Source organism: Danio aesculapii, chromosome 10, assembly GCF_903798145.1.
Source record: "Danio aesculapii chromosome 10, fDanAes4.1, whole genome shotgun sequence".
NCBI classification, from domain to species: Eukaryota; Metazoa; Chordata; class Actinopteri; order Cypriniformes; family Danionidae; genus Danio; species Danio aesculapii.
In genome coordinates, this window is record NC_079444.1 from 38,261,731 (window position 1) to 38,281,967 (window position 20,237).

At 34.8% G+C, this 20,237-nt stretch overlaps 1 protein-coding gene across 1 annotated transcript in view; it reads left to right on the forward strand.

Annotated features, from left to right (window-relative positions):
* The first annotated feature begins 2,385 nt into the window (after positions 1-2,385).
* Positions 2,386-20,237, forward strand: part of mmp30 (matrix metallopeptidase 30) — a 25,894-nt gene continuing 8,042 nt past the window's right edge. The window contains exons 1-3 of the mRNA XM_056466470.1: positions 2,386-2,485; positions 6,419-6,591; positions 18,367-18,608. Coding sequence (XP_056322445.1) covers positions 2,386-2,485; positions 6,419-6,591; positions 18,367-18,608 — 515 coding nt within the window. The remainder of the gene's footprint in view (positions 2,486-6,418; positions 6,592-18,366; positions 18,609-20,237) is intronic.

Here is a 20,237-nt window from a genome sequence, read left to right on the forward strand (position 1 = left end):
AAGTGCTTTACATTAACAAGAATAAAAGAAACAAGAAAGCAACAAAGAATAAAAATGATTAAAAACAGATTAAAATGTGTTAAAACAGGTTTTAAAGGAATGAAAAAGAAAAGAAAGACATGATAGTGTGATCTGTCGGATGTAGCACAGTGCTCATTCAGTAAAGGAACCACTAAACAGATGTGTTTTCAGTCACATGCTTATTGAATTACATTACATTAAATTAAATCATATTAAACTTTATTATGGCCTACATGATTAAAAATGTCTTGTTGACAAATTTAAAACCAATGTGTTTGATGGATAGTAGCAAAATATAAATGTAAGATGTCAATAAATAAGTATTTGTGTAAAGTGTGTAAGAGCTAGGCGGCCTTCTCAGCAAGAAGGTCGCTGGTTCAAGTCTCGGCTGGGCCAGTTGGCATTTCTGTGTGGAGTTTGCATGTTCCCCCTGTGTTGGCGTGGGTCTCCTTCGGGTGCTCCGGTTTCCCCCACAGTCCAAACACATGCTTTGTAGGTTAATTGGATGAACTAAATTGACCGTAGTGTATGTGTGTGTGAATGTGAGAGTGTAAATTACAACATTTTCACTATGATTTATAGAAAACACTCACTGAAATGTCATTCAGTGCAATATTAGTTTATAGCAAAACCTAGGTATATCCAGGGACGATTTTAGGAGTTTCATTTTACGAGGGCTCAGCTCCTTATAAGGTAAAAAAACAACAACTATATATATATGAGCAATTCCATGAAAATGTCAACCTTGCCATGAAAAAAATAAAGTTTTCGCCAAAATGGCAAAACTGTATCTGCAGGCTTGTATTTTACAGTGCTTTAAAAATACTCAAAAATGTCTCTGTCAATGTTTTCAAACAATTATATTTGATTTACCAAAGTCACACAAGTGGCAATTTCACATCAGTCACATCCATAACAGAGAGATGTCACATCCATAACGAAGCTTTTCCCTCGTAAATGCAAAAATGTAAAATAAAATAAATCATGTTTGTTCTTTAGTGATCCAACTCTTAGCCTTTTGATTAGCATTGTTTTTTTTTGGGTCGTGCAGTTTAATTCACAGAATTTCTACAAAGTGGAGGAATTTCTTCCTCGCTGGAGGAAACAGCTGTACTGATGAGGTGAACGCCGAGAAAACCCGACTGCTCCTACGTGACATTGAGATTCAGGTAATACAAGGTTATCTATCAAAGAACTGCAAATAAGCAGATATTATAACAATTTACCAATAAACACACACCTCATTCTCTCGCTGTCCACGGCTGTGGTTTGTTGATCAAATGAAAAACAAAAGACGGGGTGGAGCCGAATTTTGCCGCCGTTTTCTTATCAAATTTAAAGGGGACTGAGGCGATGATTTAGTGTACAGTTTATGAGCTGATCGCAAAAGTTTTAGGGGGGCTGAGTAGAAATATAGGGGGGTACAGCCCCACTAAAAAAGGCCTAGCAACGCCCATGGGCATATCTAAAACAATAATCATTTGCTCTTTATATTAAAAGCTTCACTGTGATTTCAGGATCACAGTGTTGAACCAAAATACTAATAAATGTCAATTAAAATCTTGAACCCTCTACTGCATGCGTTGCCATATGACAACATGATATTTGTTCATTTCCTGGTTTCTTTAAGACCAGCGTTCTGAATTTTTTTGTTGGAAAGAGAAGACCTTAGTTTAGCCAATGGTTTGCTTTGGTTAAGTCATATGACATGCAGTGTTTTTCTCTAGCGATATTTCTGACAGACTGGCGTTTAATGTGAGTAGTTGCTGAATGCAAATGAAAACGTCAATAAAAACAAAGGATCAAATCCTCAGATCCACATAAAATCTGAAACATCACCTCCAGTAAGTTATGACGACGTATTCACAACTCGATTTTTTAAAATTAAATTAGTTTGTGGTAAATCGATCAAATGTATGTGTTGCCAAATGGCAACTGTTACGTCTCAGGACGTGTTTCTGTTTTGTATTTCTTTCTTTCTTTCTTTCTTTCTTTCTTTCTTTCTTTCTTTCTTTCTTTCTTTCTTTCTTTCTTTCTTTCTTTCTTTCTTTCTTTCTTTCTTTCTTTCTTTCTTTCTTTCTTTCTTTCTCTGCTACACCCTGTTACATATTTGTGTTATTTGTGCTCTGTGTTTTTTCTCTCACTCTGTTCTCCCATATCTTCTTTCATTATTCACAGATTCCGTTCATTGATCTATTCAGCTGTCAGTCATTTCCTCCCCGATTACGTCATTCTTACGTCACATCCAATAAGCAAAGACCACCCATTATAAAAGCGCACGCCAGACAACTCACCAGCCCCTGATTACGTTGGAACGAGGAGGGGGTGGTTGGTAAGACAAGCAGGATTGTGACTGGTGCAATAATGGCGGAAGGGAGTGTGGATTCCGGAAGTGATCCGGAAATGGAGGATGAGACGTTGGATGTAGATAGTGGAGGCAATGAATGGAAAGTAGTAGAAAATCGTAAAAGAAAGAAAAGTTGGGCACAAATATCTGAAACAGACAGCGAAAAGGGAAATCATCAGGCGAGAAGGAGAAGAGAAGTGTATAAGGTAACCCTGCTGAAAAATCCAGCATAAACCAGCCTAGGCTGGTTAGCTGGTTTTAGCTGGTTGACCAGCCTGGTTTTAGAGGGGTTTTGGCCATTTCCAGGCTGGTGTCCAGCTATTTCCAGCCTGGTCTTAGCTGGTCAGGCTGGGAGATGACCAGCTAAAACCAGTTTGACCAGCCTAGGCAGGCTGGGAGCCCAGCCAAAGCCAGCTATGTCCAGCTTAAACCAGGCTGGTCAAGCTGGTTTTAGACCCGGTAAGGATCATTCTCAACCTAATAACTACAGGCCTATAGCGCTAACCTCAAATATATGTAAATTAATGGAGCGTATGGTAATGAACAGATTGGTTTATGTCATTGAGAAGGAAAACATCTCCTCCGCATATCAAAGTGGTTTGGCGAAATACAATGGATTCTGTGATTTGTTTGGAAGCAGAAATTAGAAAGGCACAATTTAATAAGTAGGAGTTGATTGGAGTATTTTTAGATGTCGAAAAAGCATATGACGTGATGTGGAGAGAAGGACTTTTAATCAAATTAGAAAAAATGGAAATTAAAGGGAAAATGTATAATTGGATCAAGAATTTTTTGATCAAGAGGACAATACAAGTTAGAGTGGGTTCTGCATTCTCCCAAGTATATATGGTAGAGAATGGAACTCCACAAGGAAGTGTTGGTAGCCCCATTTTATTTAACATTATGATCAATGACATTTTTTCAAAAATAGAGTTAGGGATTGGAAGATCACTATATGCAGATGATGGTGCTTTATGGAAGAGGGGGAGAAATGTAGAACATGTAGAAAGGTATATGCAGAATGCAGTTAGTGTAGTACAAGATTGGGCAGATGAGTGGGGGTTTAGATTTTCTATAGATAAAACTCAAGTTATTTGCTTTTCAAAAAAGAAAATGAACCCAAGTATAAATATTAAATTATATGGACAGAAAATAGAGCAGGTATCGGTAATCAGATTTCTAGGAATGTGGATGGATGTAAAATTGAATTTTAATGTACATATTCAGAAAATAATAGATACATGTAAAAAAAAAGGAATAAATGTAATGAGATGTCTGGCAGGAGCTGAATAGGGAGCATGTCGTTTCTCTCTTAAAAGAATATATAATGCATTGGTAAGATTGGCTAAATTATTATATGCGTTTGTTTACATGACAAAACATGTATTTTTGACTCAAGAAGGTCCATACTGACTCCAAAGGCAGATACTGATAAGATCAGGGCCTGGTATGTGGACTTTGGGGGTTTTACGATGTGGTCACATGTTGATTGGTCAGTTTGAATGTCTCAACATTTGGGCTTTAGTCACATGGTCAAGAAAGATACAAAATAGATGGTAAAACGCTGCTCTGCCTCTTTTCTTTTCCTGGCCTGTCTTTTCCTGGTCTGCTTTCCTCCTCTGCTCCTCTCCTCCTTTGGAGTCTATCTTCGCTGACTCTACTGCAATTAGGCTAACTTCTGGGCCTGCTCTCTTTGTCTCTCTCTCCCTCCCCCTGTGTCTCTCCTGCTACCTCTTGTAACTTTAATTTTACATTTAAGCTGGGTACAATTTATATCATATGTTTTATCATTTCATATTTGATCATTTTATACAGTTATTTTGTAATTAATTCAGTTGTAACCATAGAGAATTATTGTCATTAAATTATCTCATTTTCAAGTATTTGTGAATTACTTTTGATTTAACATCAACACTTAACTGTTCCATATTGCAATACAATACAATCACATATTATCAACGCTCTGCCACATTTATAGCTATTAATACTGCCCATTCGGCAGAACTACAGTTCGAACCGCTGTGGTTTTAAAACCCAATCCTACAAGATCAACTATCGATTATGGATGTATGGTATATAATTCAGCAGCTAAAATTCAATTATTGAGAATTGAAGCAATTCAGTCAACACCAATTACAGCAATACAAGTAGAGATGGGTGAAATGCCTCTAAAATTAAGAAGGCTTAAAATAAAGGCAAGATATTGGGTCAGCATAAAAAGCCAAATAGAGAGTCATCCAGTAAAGGCAGTATTGAAAGAATGCTGGGAATATGGACAAAAAAAGATGGATAGTTTTGGATGGACAGCAAATGAGGCGGCTCAAAATATGGGCATAAGTGACATCAATATAGCCCCAGCTGTGCCAACTACTGCAATTCCTCCTTGGCTTTTTAATAGGCCAGTAATTGATTTATATTTATATGAGGAAAAACACAACATGGAATTAAATATGTTAAATGTAAAAAGCATTGCAACAGTACATAAATCAATCATACTGCAACTATGTACAGATCTATACAGATGGTTCAAAAGATCCTAAATACGAGAAAACCACAGTAGCAGTATATATGCCAAAATTCCAAGTTAAAATATCAAAAAGAATTTCAGACTGTCTTTCTGTCTTTACTACAGAAATAGTAGCTATGCTTCCTGCTCTTCAGTGGATAGAGGAAGTGCAACCTTTAAGATCAGTAATATGCACAGACTCTATGTCAGTATTAAACAGCTTAACTACTGGAACATCTAACGCAAGACAGGACATGGTGAATGAGGTGATGCAAAATTTATTTTGAATCAGACAGTGTGGACGTTTTGTGAGCTTTTTGTGGATTCCTGGCCACATGGGAGTAGTAGGAAATGAAGAGGCAGATCAACTTGCAAAGAAAGCATTGCAACACACTCAAATAGAAATAAAAATAGAAATAAGTAAGTCAGAGATGAAAAGCATGATTGCAAAGGAAATAGGTAGGAAATGGCTGAGGGAGTGGAAAAATGGAGAAAAGGGAAGGCATATGCATAGTATTCAGGGATGTGTGGGTGTTATTAGAAATAAGTTTGTAAATAGAAGGAAAGATGTGGTAATAAGTAGGTTGCGTGTTGGTCATTGTCTGCTGAACCAGTATAAGTTAAGAATAGGAAAGCATGAGACAGGCTGCTGTAACAAATGTGGGGAAATAGAAACATTAGAACATGTAACTAAAGAATGTGTTGCATATGAAAAACAGAGAAGTCAATTAATTAAAGGATTAAACAGTTACAGGATAAATAATCTGTCATTTCAGATCTTATTAGGAAATGGTGCAAATCAAGTTAAAATAATACCCCAATTAATTAACTACTTAAAAGAAACAAAACTGATTAATAGAATTTGAGGATAATTCAGCAAAAAGAAAACGTAAATGTATTTAGACATCAAACTTTAAATATGATTTTTTTTTTTTTTTTAAAGTTATTTATTTATTTTCCTCCGATCTTCTCCTTCCTGTTCTCTCATCCCTCTGGTAATCTCGTCCCCTCCATTCGTATATATATCTTTGTTGGAACCCTCCCTTAATCCTTCAATAAATCTTTTGTTAATCTTTTTCAAGTTGCATTTTTTGGTTGTTTAATCCTTTGAGAAGTGGCTTATGGGACCTCATTGCTGACACACAGACACACACACACACACACACACACACACACACACACACACACACACACACACACACACACACACACACACAAAACTCCACTATTATTCTGTTGCGTACCATTGTCCCCCTATAGACAGAGTTGAGGGGAACGTAACAGAATTTAGGGGCTCGTCTATTAGTTTTTTCTAGTTCTTTCAGTCTGGTTGTGAACTTGATGGACAGTCAAAACTGCAAAGGGGTAAGTGTTCTTCTTTTCTCTTGTTTTTGCTCTTTTTGATGTGGGAGGAAAAATGTTGAAAATATGGAATTTGATTGGGTCTCGTTTACTTTATTTCATACTGAGGAAGTATTTAAACCGTTGTCGTAAAAGAGACTTGGTTTCAATAGCAGACTTCTTTAACATTAACGTGTCAACAGAGGCAAGTAAGCGGGTAATCAAAGAGGAATTGTATGGGGAGCTGGTGAAAGCTGGCATTTTTGTTGCTCCAGAGAAGGGTGTTGTTGAGGATGAGTCTGAGTTGGTGGGTAAGACCGCTAACTCTGATTCTACTTTTGACATGGATCCCAGAGATTCTGGTTCTAAAGCTATGGTCACACTAGGCTTTGGGTGTGCAAAATTCTGTCGTATGGCACTGCAAAAAGGGGCGGGATTAAACAAGATGATTAGACATTTAAAAAAAGCTAGCGATTGCTCTGTTTTAAATTTCTGTCCAGAGAGGTCCTGTTTTGATCCTCGATTGGTCTCATGCAGTCAATTGATGCGATTTCGCAGATCAGAGTTCACCAAGCTTGAACTTTGCACCACAACGAACTGCGAAACTAAAAGCATGACCCTGCTTTTCCGGTCTGATGCATTCGCGTGCGTATGAATGGAAGTCTATGGGAGGAAAAGCCCAGTGTGACCGCAGACTCATGCTTTATTGGCAATTGAGCTGAGAGAGTTAGATCTTCAGGTGAACAAACAAGAGTGTGAGGCTCAACAAATTAGGCTTCGAGTGATAGAAGCTGAACGAGAGCAGAATAGTGAGCAGTATCAATATGAGCTTGAAGCTCCGTAATAGGCCCACTCCATTACCGCGGGCTACACTCAGTCAATCACCAGAGCCTAGACTCTCTGTTTCAGCTGCAAATATGCCAGTGTTGGATATGCCTGTGCAATAGTGGAACGTGCAATATTGCAATGGGTTAGCTAGCTAGCAAAGTCAGCTGTGAACTTTTAAGTTGTAACAATAACAACATGAATGCTAGTAAAATAATGTTGATTAGTTGTATGTTTATGGTATTTGCATTACGGATAAAATCAAATTTTAATGGTAATATTACTTTTGAATAGATATGAATACAGGGAACAGTGTATTAGGGACTATGCTCTATGGTAAGTGAAAAAAGAAAAGGACAGAACTGGATCTTCCTGCAGATGAAAGTGAGGATGAGATGGGTTTTAGTGACCATGAGGATGATGCAGATTGGACATTTGATAAGAGCAGTGATGGAGACAGATCAGGTAAGTGATCTCTGAGGCAGATAAGACAGGTGTAGTATAGTATAATATTTAAACATTGGTATCTAGCTACATTATTCTGATTCATCTGGATATACTAGACTTGTTATTTATTTGTTTTAATATTTACTAGAGAAAATATTTATATTTACTGCATGTTCTCTACATGATAATACAATATTATGATTGTTTTCGATAATATTCAGCAAAAAAGAATGTAATAAATGAAAGCTGTTGGAATATCAGTTGTTGGGAAGTATGATTTATAAGTTCTGTATTAAAGCTTATAATTCTGCAAGACCAATTCAATCATTTCAAACAACAAACTTACTAATAATAAGGAAAGATCTAAATTTGAAATATCTAAGTTGGATCCACTGTTGCACATATTTGCCACCTTAAATAAATTTTTCCAATTTTTTTTTACAGCACTTCAAGTTAGGCAATTTTAAGAAAAGAAAGTCAAATATTTTTTTACAGATCTATCATAATGCGTGCGGTAGAGGGTTAAAAATACTACTTCATCTTCCCTCAAACCATGCGGTTTATTTGTCAGCAATAAATCTTTTACTTTTTCAAATTTTGAATAATATTGTAATTATTATAAGCATAATTGCTAATAAATAAATGAGATATAATTATTATTAGTTAGTCTTGTTTTCAGCACCACATGACCATTGATTTGATCAATTAACCTGCGCAATTAAATTATCAGTTTGAACTAAGTGAAGTTTATTAATAAACTAATTTCGGGAGGATCACGTGCTTATGATTTATCGCAGCTGGTCTCGTATTAAGCTAATCAGTATCATCCAATCATATGAGCCATAAGCTACTATAAATAACCACAGTTTTCAGTCCACCTTATCTTTGTTTGGAAGAAACCCCCCTTCCTCCCCATTCTCCTCCTTCACCTTAGATCGGGCGGCACGGAGGCCCAGTGGTTAGCACTGTTAGCCCCACAGCAAGAACACTGCCAACCCTGGTCCTGCCAGGTCAGTAGGTGTTTCTGTGAGGAGTTTGTATGTTCTCCCCGTGTCCGCGTGGGTTTTCCCCGGGTTCTCCGGTTTCCTCCCACCATCCAAAAAATATACATCATGCATAACAATGAAACATTTGTCTAGCCCCCTTGCTTTTTCCTCACGGGTTCCCTTAGCTACTGCAGACGGGGAGTTCTGAGATCCACCGAGCTCAGGCTCCCCTCTCGCTCTGCAAACGGGAGGAAGCCCCGGGCTCGAGGATCCCTTGAGCTCGGGGCTCTCTCCCGGGACAGCATGCCAAACAAGCTATTGATGAATCATCAGCTAAGTGTGAACTCTTGAAATTATACTGAATTATCAATCTGTGATTTTAAGTCATTGAATTAAGCTTTCTAATATTTTCTCTATTTATTCTTTTATTTCACACATGGCCATAATATAAATAATAATAATAATACTTTGATTGGATTCATAATGCTAATGCTAATATTTTACTCTTTCTGCCGTACTTTTTCTGCCACTCAACCAGCACACACTGTATAGCAAAGGACAAATTTAAACTGAATATATCAGCTTATGTGTCTTTTCATCACTGTGTGTTTGCAAATAAAAGTTGCATGGCTCCATGAACATATGGAGAACCTCATATGGAGAACGTATGGAAAACCTCATGTAGTTAACCAGCCCCTGGGCTTGAGGTTTTGTGTCTTTTAACGATCATTCATTTCAGGATTTAGGAAACTCATAGCCACTTGATGTGCCCTGGAGGAGATTCCAATGGTTATGTAAGACTAAAAACGTCTATAGATGTCAAATTTGACTAGATAAGATCTTATTTTATTATTATTTGGGTAACGCTTTACAATAAGGTTGTATTAGTTAATATTACCTAATGCATTTTCTAACCTTGCTCATGTTAGTTCACGTTAGTTAATGGAAATTGCTAGTTCGTGTTATATCATAGTGCATTTACTATTGTTAACCAGCATGCATTTGGATGTTAATAATGCATTAGTAAATATTGAACTATGATTATTAGATGCTGCACAAGTATTGATCATAATTAGTTCATGTTAGTAAACACATGAACCAATATTGTAAAGTGTGATCCTAATTTATTACCCAGAAAATGAAATTGAGATTTGTGTATCATCTGAAAGCTGAATAAATAGTTTTTCCATGGATGTATTTTTATTTTTAGGACAACATTTGGCTGAGATACAGTTATTATTCAGTTCAGATGATCAGTTAAGGGTTCAGAAAAACCTAAATACTGAGAAAATCACAATTGAATTTGTCCAAATGTTCTTAGCAATGCATATTACCAATATATTTTTTTTAAGTTTTGATATTTACAAAATGCTTCATAAAAGATTAACTTTTTGATATCCTAATTATTTTTGACATAAAAGAGAGATCAGTTTTCACTTATACAGTGCATTTTTGGCTAATTCCAACATATTTTATATACAGGGTCACATTTAATTGTAATTTAATAACAGCGTAGTTGTTAGCACAAAAATGTTAGCACTCCAACAACTTCTGTTTTATGGCTTTTGTTAGTTATTCAAAAACTAAATGACTGAATTATTGCAGAATATAACATTTAAACAAAGAATTGCTCTTATTTTGTCCATATAATCCCATGTGTTTGCAAATAAAAGCATTATTTATGGATCTTCAGACATGTATACAAGTATAGGGACAGTATTGCATGGAGTGTTGATCTCTCCTCTGTCGACTTTTGATGTTGAAAATTCAACTCTACAGTTTAACAAAGTGACCTTTATTGACATTTTAGTAGTTTAAAATAAGAATAAGAAATAATATATGGAGAAATAAATATGTAAAATAAAAGAGAGTTTAATAGCAGCTTATTACAAGGTTTTTGTAGCACAATATACAACACCAAGCCAGACTTATATCAATTTAAACATAAAACTATTAGTTAGTACAAACTTTTCAAGGTTATAGGTTGTTAGAAGAAAGATTAAGGTCCCATAATGTAAAACATGAATCAAAATACGGAAAACTGCTAAATTACAGACATTTTTAGAGTGTACTGTATATGGACACTATGTTTTAGGACATGAATGTGGGTGTTTGGAAATGACTGGAATAAACAACCTCAGGGCTTGTGGTTTCTGTCTTTGTTTTTCATTCATGTCAGGATTTAGGAAACTCAGGCATTTGCTGTGCCCTGAAGGGAATTCCAGAGGTTATGTAAAACTACAATCAAGAGGGGGTGGGGGGGAGACCTTTCCTGTCACTGTCTATACACTCTCAGAAATAAAGGTATATGAGCTCTCACTGGAGTGGTACCTTTTCAAAAGGTACACGTTTGTACTTAAAGGGTTTATATTGGTACCTCAAAAGTTTATATTAGTACCTAAAAACTTTAAGAGGAACACGTTTGTACTTTTTAGGTATTAATATGTACCCTTAAGATATTAATATGAACCTTTTAGGTACAAATGTGTACCTTTTGAAAAGGTACCACCCCAGTGACAGCTTGCGTACCTTTTATTTCTGAGAGTGTAGAATAAACAAATTCTGATGCCTATTTATATAAATAATAACTATTTTTACCATGATTTACCTGAATATATAAAAACAATAGGTTGTATACCAAAATTATTTTCAGCAATATTTACAACAGGAATCATTTGATCATATTTAAAACTCTGTAATGATCACAGACCAGCCAAAATACTCATTTAAATGTCAATTTAAATCATTATACTTTGCCTCAATGCTTCAAACTGCTTGATTTTACCCATTTGTCAGAAAGATGATTTTAATGATTTAAATTACTACAAAATTTAGAAATGATTTAGTCTTTTATATAAATTAATAAGCAGGTGTTAGAACAAGTACACTGAAAAGGGTGAAACTACTGTGTCCTTCATTTAAAGTACATTTTTTTATTGGATTAAGTGAAAAATATGGTTTCTGATTTTAACCTGTTATATTCAATTTGCCTTAAAGCAAAAATTAGCCCCCTAGGAAAAATTAAAGCATTACTTTTTCACAAAGTAGTATTTTTACGTTAAACAGCAGTTTTCAAGTCATGTTACCACATGACAAAAAGGTAGTGCTTTTGTGCTATTTACCCAGCAGACACAGGATGTCAACATGACATCAAATTAATGTTGTACCCCAACATCGTGGGGACGTTGCATTTTGTTTGGAAATCAAAATCAGGTTCATGTCAGAACCCAACGTCAGGCAGATGTCACTCTCCAACATCAGACAGACGTTGCATTTTGGTGGCTTTTCAACCCAACCTAAAAAACAAAAACAAATAAATATCAAACTCTAATGATGTTACAGCTTGATGTTGTGTGGACGTTACCAATATGATGTCTATCAGTCATTGGGTTTTGGTTGCCATTCCTGGAGGATAAATGTGAGTATTCGAAGTCAATATGACGCTGGTTTAAGATGTTGGCTCGACGTTGAATTTTGGTCACTTTCCAACACAACCTAAAATCAACCAAATATCAACACCCCTATAGGACATCAAAATAACACTGTCCTTAGACCTAAATCTAACCCAATTATAACGTGTTATGACATTTTGTGTCGGTCGGTTATACTTTTCTAATGTGAGCTTGATCTCGAGTGACATTTATATCCATACTGAAAGCACCAGAGGATAGTTTACCTTATTACTGCAAATGAAATAACTAGCAATAGCATAAATTTTATTAGAGCAATATTAAAGTGGACAAAAATCTCTTTCTTGAGATTCAATTGAATTCAATTCTTTTGTTGAGTTTTACTTTCAGACGAGATAAAATATTTTTGCTGCTTGTTCAAACTACTCATTTAAAATGAGCCGAATCAACAAAATTCTTGAGTTGTTTGGGGGACAACATAATTGTTTTATGTTCAATCCCCTTAAATGTGTTCAAAACAATCCAGTTAACTTAATATGTGTTTGGGACAACTACCTAAACAAGAATTGTGATCCTAAGACAATGTAACAGAAATAAAAAACAGCCAAAGTGCTTCGACTGATTGATTAATTTACATAAAATAATCAGCAAAACAATCCAAAATGACAAGAAATGGGGAGTCCAACAACATATTGAATAAATAACCAAACAAACCTAAAGCAGGTTGGGACTCCCCACTCCAAACTAAAGTCAAATAGAAAATACAAAGGAGAACACAACAATAAAACCATCAGAAACTGCTGTGGAGGAATGAGCTTCACTGTAAAAAATAAATCCGTAAACGGCAGCTGTGGTTGCGAGCACTTTACTGTTAAAAATACGGTACAAACTGTAAAAGTAATTTCTCATTTTTACGATAAACTACCATATTTTTATTAATTTATAGAGGTAATATGTATGTATTTTGAATTACCTATATCTACACATCAATTGTTACACAGTTAGACACGTTAACACAGTCATATACAAGTGGTGATGAGAAAGTTACATAATGAACCAATGCTCATCACTAACAACTTTTCCCACAAGCAGAAAAGTGTATCAGTGTATAGCAGTTGTATATGCTCAATGTCATTTACACAGCTACTAAACACCGGTATGGTAACACGAATAAAATTAAAGTCATAAAATAAACATTGTTTATCAACATTAGATGTAACAAATCTCTAATGTACATAGCTGATGGGGAAACAACTAAAAAGATCCATAGTAATGTCAACTACAAGCATAAAAAGTGATGTGCCATACAGGGAATTCTGGGAAAGTCAATTTACGGTTATTCGCCATATATATTAAGGAAACATACCGTTAACCAGGTTACGGATCTGTACTGTAGCATTTTTACAGTTTTTTACCGTTGAAATCACAGCCATTTTTTACAGTGTAGAGCGAGAAATCTGCTTTGAAAGCCTGACGTCACCAAATCAACCAATAGTAAACTTAAAAGGGAAAAAGACTAAACCAGATCAATTGAAAGTAATAATTTTGGGCAGGAGTGAACGCCACACGTAACAAAGGAATTGTGTGGAATATCTATCACTCTTGTTATGACTGCAGAATGGTACACTGTAGATTCACACAATTCCTTCATGTTGTCCAAAAACGAATTAAGTTGATCAAGTTAACGTTTGTTTTTACAAAATTAAGTGGATTGAACATAAAGCAATTAAGTTGTGTCCATTAAGCTCATTTTAATTTAATTTCGAGAGGAGCACGTGATATGATTGATCACTGCTGGTTTCTCATCCGTAATCAGTGATAATCCAATCAGGGGTGCGTTTCCCAAACAATGACGTAACTCGAGGTTGAACTATCATAGTACAATGCATCGTTTGGGAAAAGAACGATGTAGTGACGAGTGTTTCGCAGATCCATCGTTTGAACCATGTTATTTATAACGTAAAACGCACATGATGATGCTCTAAACGGGATGGAGTGACAACTTCTTTAGAGAAGAACTGCATAATTTCTTTGTGCAAATTTTATTAAAATTTTAAAAATTCAAGTTTTGGTAAAAACATGCACTCGTTTTTCATATTAATTGAAATATATAGTCAATATAGAGCCAATGTTCCCTAAACAAATATTGAGAATATTACATATTCTATTCTAAAACATAAAATCACTTACAGAAGCTAACACGTATTCTACTCTCATAAATATATCTTATAAATAAATAAACAATGAGGCTATTTATTAAGAAATGAAATTTTATATTTATTATTTATTAGGTAATTTTAAAAAATCCTACTTTAATTATAAAATTAATAATAATATTAATAATAATGATGATTATTATTATTATTATTATTATTATTATTATTATTATTATTATTATTAAGTAGGACATTGCTTATTTATTTTTTATTTTTTAAAAAGTCTACTTTTACAATTTGACATACAAACCACTGCAGAAATGTTTTAACCAACAGGCCCATGTCATATATAGTACAAACACTTTATAAATAACCTACTATAAATTAAAAGCATTAAAATATGCTACGTTTTTTGTTTTCACAAGGTTTGGAGACGTTACATAAATTCCGCTTTTAAATAATAGGTCAACTATAGCTTTCGCCATGATCTGTGTTCAACATGACATCAATGTTTATAAAGTGCACTGTGAAAGGAGCGCAATTGTAAACATGAAGATCGCTAAAACTGAACTGTAAAACTGCATTGAAAGCAAATTACACCTAAGAGAGATGACTTTAATGCTTTATTTTTTTAATAATGCCAACTTAGAATGTTAGAATGTTCTGCATGAATAGGGCATAGGGGGATAACTGGGAATAGAACACAGCCAGGAACTATGTTTCTAACTACAGCTCCAGAGATGTAGTCGCAAGCATACTGTACAAGTTTCTGACGCAGTTTGCGAATGTTCGTTGGAACGATGGATTTGGGAAATGCCAAATCAACGAACTATGTTTGTAACGACACAACTTGCGACCCTAGTTAGTTAACGATGGTTTTCGGAAACACATCGCAGATCGATCCAAGCCTACAATAAACAGACCAATTTTTCCTTACTGCTATATCTTCATTTTGGAAGAATCCCCTCCATCTACATAATCTTCTCGTTTTCCTCTTTTACTAGGGGGAGCTCTCGAGACCTACCTGATCTCAAACCGCCTTGCATGCTAAATGGCCAGGTGGAAGCCCTGGGCTAAAGTATCTCCGAGCTCAGGGTTCTCTCCCAGGACAGCATGCCAAACTTCCAAATAGTGTCAAGTAATATCTAAGATTAAGATATCGAACTCTTAAAATAAGTAGTTTGAACAAGCAGCAAAAGTCATTTTTTGAGTTTAATGATAACACCAAAGTTCTTTTACGCTGGTAAATAGGCCTGGTTTCACAGACATGGGTTTAGTTCAGTGCTTATAAAGCATCATTACCGCTTTGGTGGAGTTGGTCTTGGATTGTCTTTAAATAATGATATTGGTATTCAACTGAACTTTAACAGCTACATTTGTATTAAACTGAACTGAATCCGTTTTAATTTAACTAGCTACACCAGCATTCTACCAGTACTCTGATATGCTGGAAATGTTCAACAATCTAAAATTTGTATACTTGCCTTGTCTTGCTTTGCCTTGCCTTTAGCTGCTTTGGCACAATCTACATCGTAAAAAGCACTATGAAAAAATGAATTGATCTAAAATGCACTAAATTAATACCGGCGTTCATCTTGAGACAAAACATTGACACTGATCAATTTTAAGATGCAATCAATCAATCAATCAATCAATCAATCAATCAATCAATCAAGTTTCTTAGCAAGTAAGCGCAAAGACTTCCATAGTTACACCAATTTATTCCAACAAATCTAGACATCTTACACTGAAAAAAGTGAAATTACTGCGTCTTTCATTCAAAGTACATTTGATTTATTGTAGTTTTTTTAGTCCAAAGTACAACTTTACTTGGATTTTGATTTTATTTAAATCAAATTAATTCAATTAATTTATCATCTATAAAAACAATATTTTCTCTGAGTCAGTGTATTTATGTCTTTCAGCAGAATAAATATTTTGATTAATATTGAATGACATTTTTCAGTTTCAACCAAGTCAGAACTATAATTTTAAGGTCAATGATACATTCAGCGTTAGCAAATTACAGTCATTTTCTTTAGGTTGGTCCAATACCAAAAAAATACTTTGATTTAATGGTAAAAAAAAAAGTTTTGTACTAAAGTAAAAAAATCAATATTCAGTGTCTTTACATTAAACAATATATTTACTTTATGTGAATGCATTTTTTTCTTGACCACAATATTTAATAATATTTTTTTGATTTAGGTTAAATTACATTTAATCATTTGAACCAAAGATAAATTATATTTTGAGAAAAACAAAAAATGTAGCTGTAATTTGGTTTAAAGTGTATTTTTTTAGTGTAGTTAATCTCAACATCATTATTTGTTCCATACTGAAAATGCCACAAGGAACACTTTGTCATAATGTAAGAAATAGAGAATGTATAACCTTGCTCTAATTGTTGTTTAACATGGATAACACATATTCCTGGAAATGCAATCGAACAGAATAATGGCATTTCAATGAACACAAAACCTCCTTAGTTGGCCTATTCATCAAATGCGTCAGAGATGAAGTCACCAGCAAAACAAAATTATATCTGACAAGTTTAGACAGAAATCAAAACCCCCCGAAGCCACAAACTTCCACCCCCGTAGATCCCCACTGCTGATTGGAAATGATAAGACGCAGGACAAGCCCATTTTAGACTGTCTTGATCTATAAAAGACTGAAGAACAGACGCCTGAAGTCACTTTTCTTTCCCTGCAGAGGACTGAAAATGGTGCGTTGGACAGCAGCTCTCAGCCTTGTGGCGTATTTGGCACTCTGTAATGGCGCCCCCACAACAACACCATCAACAGAAGACCGTGAAATAGCAGAGGTCAGTTTTAGCGTATTTTTCTTATCTATATTTAACCTATATGTCATTTTTTTTAAAAGAAAAAGTTTATTTGAAACGGAGGAGAAATGTGCTTTTTTTTTAGCTCGACAGCGCCCTCTAGTTAAAATATACACAGCCTACAATATTTTACCTACAATAATATGCAAAAAATACAATTTTGCACACTTGTTGAAGCTTTAGCGATGTCCTTCCAACAGTTAATGGCTGATATTGACAATTTTTGGTAAGGAATTCTATCTACTATTTAGTATTTTGTGATAAAAGAGGCAAAGAAAAACATGGCGACTTTAGTATGTCCATATTACATTCATACTACATTAATTGATACAATATTTAATGTATTTTTTATACTTGAAACATAAATATTTAATCAAAATGCAAACTGCAATTTTGGATGCACCATAGTCTGCAACACTCTCAGAAATAAACCCACATGAAATAATACTATAGTAAATAGGCCTACTACTGTACATAAATGAATTATATTGTAGCCTATACATTAGTATTTACAGTTTTACTAGTTTATTAGTTAGTATTATTAACTGATAAATATTGTAGTATACTTTAGTTTTACTACAATAAAGAGTGGTGTACAATGGGGGTGTACGAATGTACAATATACTCAATACAAGATGGTGTACAATATGGTGTATTGTACAATAATTTTCTAGAATAGTTGTAGAAAATGTAGTACATTGGGTAATTTGATTATATTACTATAGTTTTACTATAGAATTACCTCAACAGATAAACTCAGGCAATTTACTATATTACAGTTCAAAAACACTAGAAGCTCATTCATTCATTCATTTTCCTTCAGCTTAGTCCCTTATTTATCAGGGGTCGCCACAAGCAGAATGAACCGGCAACTATTCCAGCATATGTTTTACGCAGCGGATGCCTTTCCAGCCGCAACCCAGTACTGGGAAACACCTATACACTCTCTCATTCACACACTCATACCCTACGGCCAATTTAGTTCATCCAATTCACCTATAGCGCAGGTCTTTGGACTGTGGGGGAAACTGGAGCACCCAGAGGAAACCCACGCCAACACTGGGAGAACATGCAAACTCCACACAGAAATGCCAACTGGGCCTACCAGGACTCAAACCAGCGACCTTCTTTCCGTGCCGCACGAAGCTAATATTAATTACTAAAACATTTTTTTTTATGTGGGAATGTACAGAAGCTGTCACTTTGGGTGGTACCCTTTTAAAAGACACGCTTTTGTACTTAAAAGGTCCACATATTTGTTGCTAAAGGATATATTGTATCTAAAAAGTTACAAATGGTACTGCTTCAGTGACAGCTTTTCTACCTTTGATATGAACCTTCATATACTAAATATATATTTATAAATAAACTATGTTTCATACAGTTTCATATAAACTAAGTATTAGCTGCGCCTACAGGAAGTAAAGAGATGTAATGTAAAACTATAGCTTATCAATGTTATTTCTCAATCTTTCCTTCCAGGCATATTTGTCACAGTTCTACAGGAACTCTAACGCAGCTAAAGCCCTTGGCAGAATGTTTGTTTCAAATCTGGAAAATGAACTGAAGACCATGCAGGCGTTTTTTGGACTGGAGGTCACAGGTCAGCTGGACTCAAACACTCTGAAGACGATGAAGCTGCCTCGCTGTGGAGTCACCGACGTGGCCAAATTTGGGCACTTCGAGGGGAAGCCCAGGTGGAAGCAGAGCGTTGTAACATACAGGTGGGTTTTATTCACCATAATTTGCTGATAATTTATCAATTGCATCCTGTAGGCCTTCCAAGAATTCGCTACCATAATTCGCTACCATAATAACTAGTGGTGTAACGGATCACAAATCTCACGGTTCGGATCAAACTACAGTTTTTTAGGTCACGGATCGGACCATTTTTCGGATCAACAAAAAGCGAGGAGACAGATGTCAGTTGCTTTCCATTTACACAAACATATTACTGCAAAAAACATTGGTGTTCACAAACAGAACTTAGAACCTGTAATTTTAATAAAAATCAAGAGAGAACCAGCTAAAAAAGGGAAAATATTAATTATAGAAATCTAACATCTTGAACAACATATCATATTTATTTTTAATTAATGATTCAACTATTCACACATATAACTTCATGTTTCAATAAAATCTTCATGTTTCATTAAATGGATCATTTTTGAAAACCTATTCAGTAACATAATTTTGATGTTTGTTTGTCGCCACCTGTTGGTTACACACCCACATTGTAATTGCTACAACATTCACCAGCGTCAAGTTTCATTAAATGGTGATTTTTAATCTTTACCATTTATTTTTAATTAATGATTCAACTATTCACACATATAACTTCATGTTTCATTAAACTGTAGGTGGATCCTTTTTGAAAACCTATTAAGTGACATAATTTTGATGGTTGTTTGTCGCCACCTGTAATTTTAATTTTAAAAAATTAAGAAAGAACCAGCTCAAAACAAGGAAAATATTCAATATGAAAAATGACCTTTGCTACTGTTTCTGATAATGCTAAATATAGAAATCTAACATCTTGCACAGCATATCATATTTATTTTCAACTACTGATTTAACAATCACACATAAAACTTCATGTTTTGGTGTTATAGGTGCATCTTTTTGAAAACCTATTCAGTAACATAATTTTAAAGGTTGTTTGTCGCCACCTGTTGGTTACACAATGTAATTGCTACAACATTCACCAGCGTCAAGTTTCATTAAATGGTGATTTTAATCTTTACCATAAACATCAGTGTTTATATCTGAACTATATCTTGTTCTCCCAGTACTTCTGTGTTATTTAATTGTTTGTAACGAACTGAAAAAGTGTAAAAACTGAATCTCTCTCAATCAAATGAAAGGATTAATAAACATATGCAAATCATTATTATCATTTATCGTTCATGTTGTGTGGGTTTGAATTGAGATCATGATCTTTTCATGTTTAATTTTGCAGCTTTACACTGAATGCATTAATGTCGGCTAAACAAACAGTGACTACGTTTACATGGACATCAGTAATCAAATGATTTGCCTTAATCTAATTAAGACAATTATAAGATTAAGGTGTTTACATGAGTTGCTTTTTAATTGTTCCTTTCATGATCCGGTTTTACATGTTATAGCACATAATTCGATTAATACCATTGCGTCACGGCGCTATCTGCATTTACTCCAGAGTTTCATGTTATTTTGGGTGTTTCATTTTTAATTTGTCAACTATAACTACAGTTTGCCACTTTTACTTTCATTTGGGAACATTTAATGCTCGTGATAAACAAGATATTGGATGCGACTATACACTGCTGGAAGAGTGTTGTTTTAATGAAAGTTCACACCGCATGCTGAAT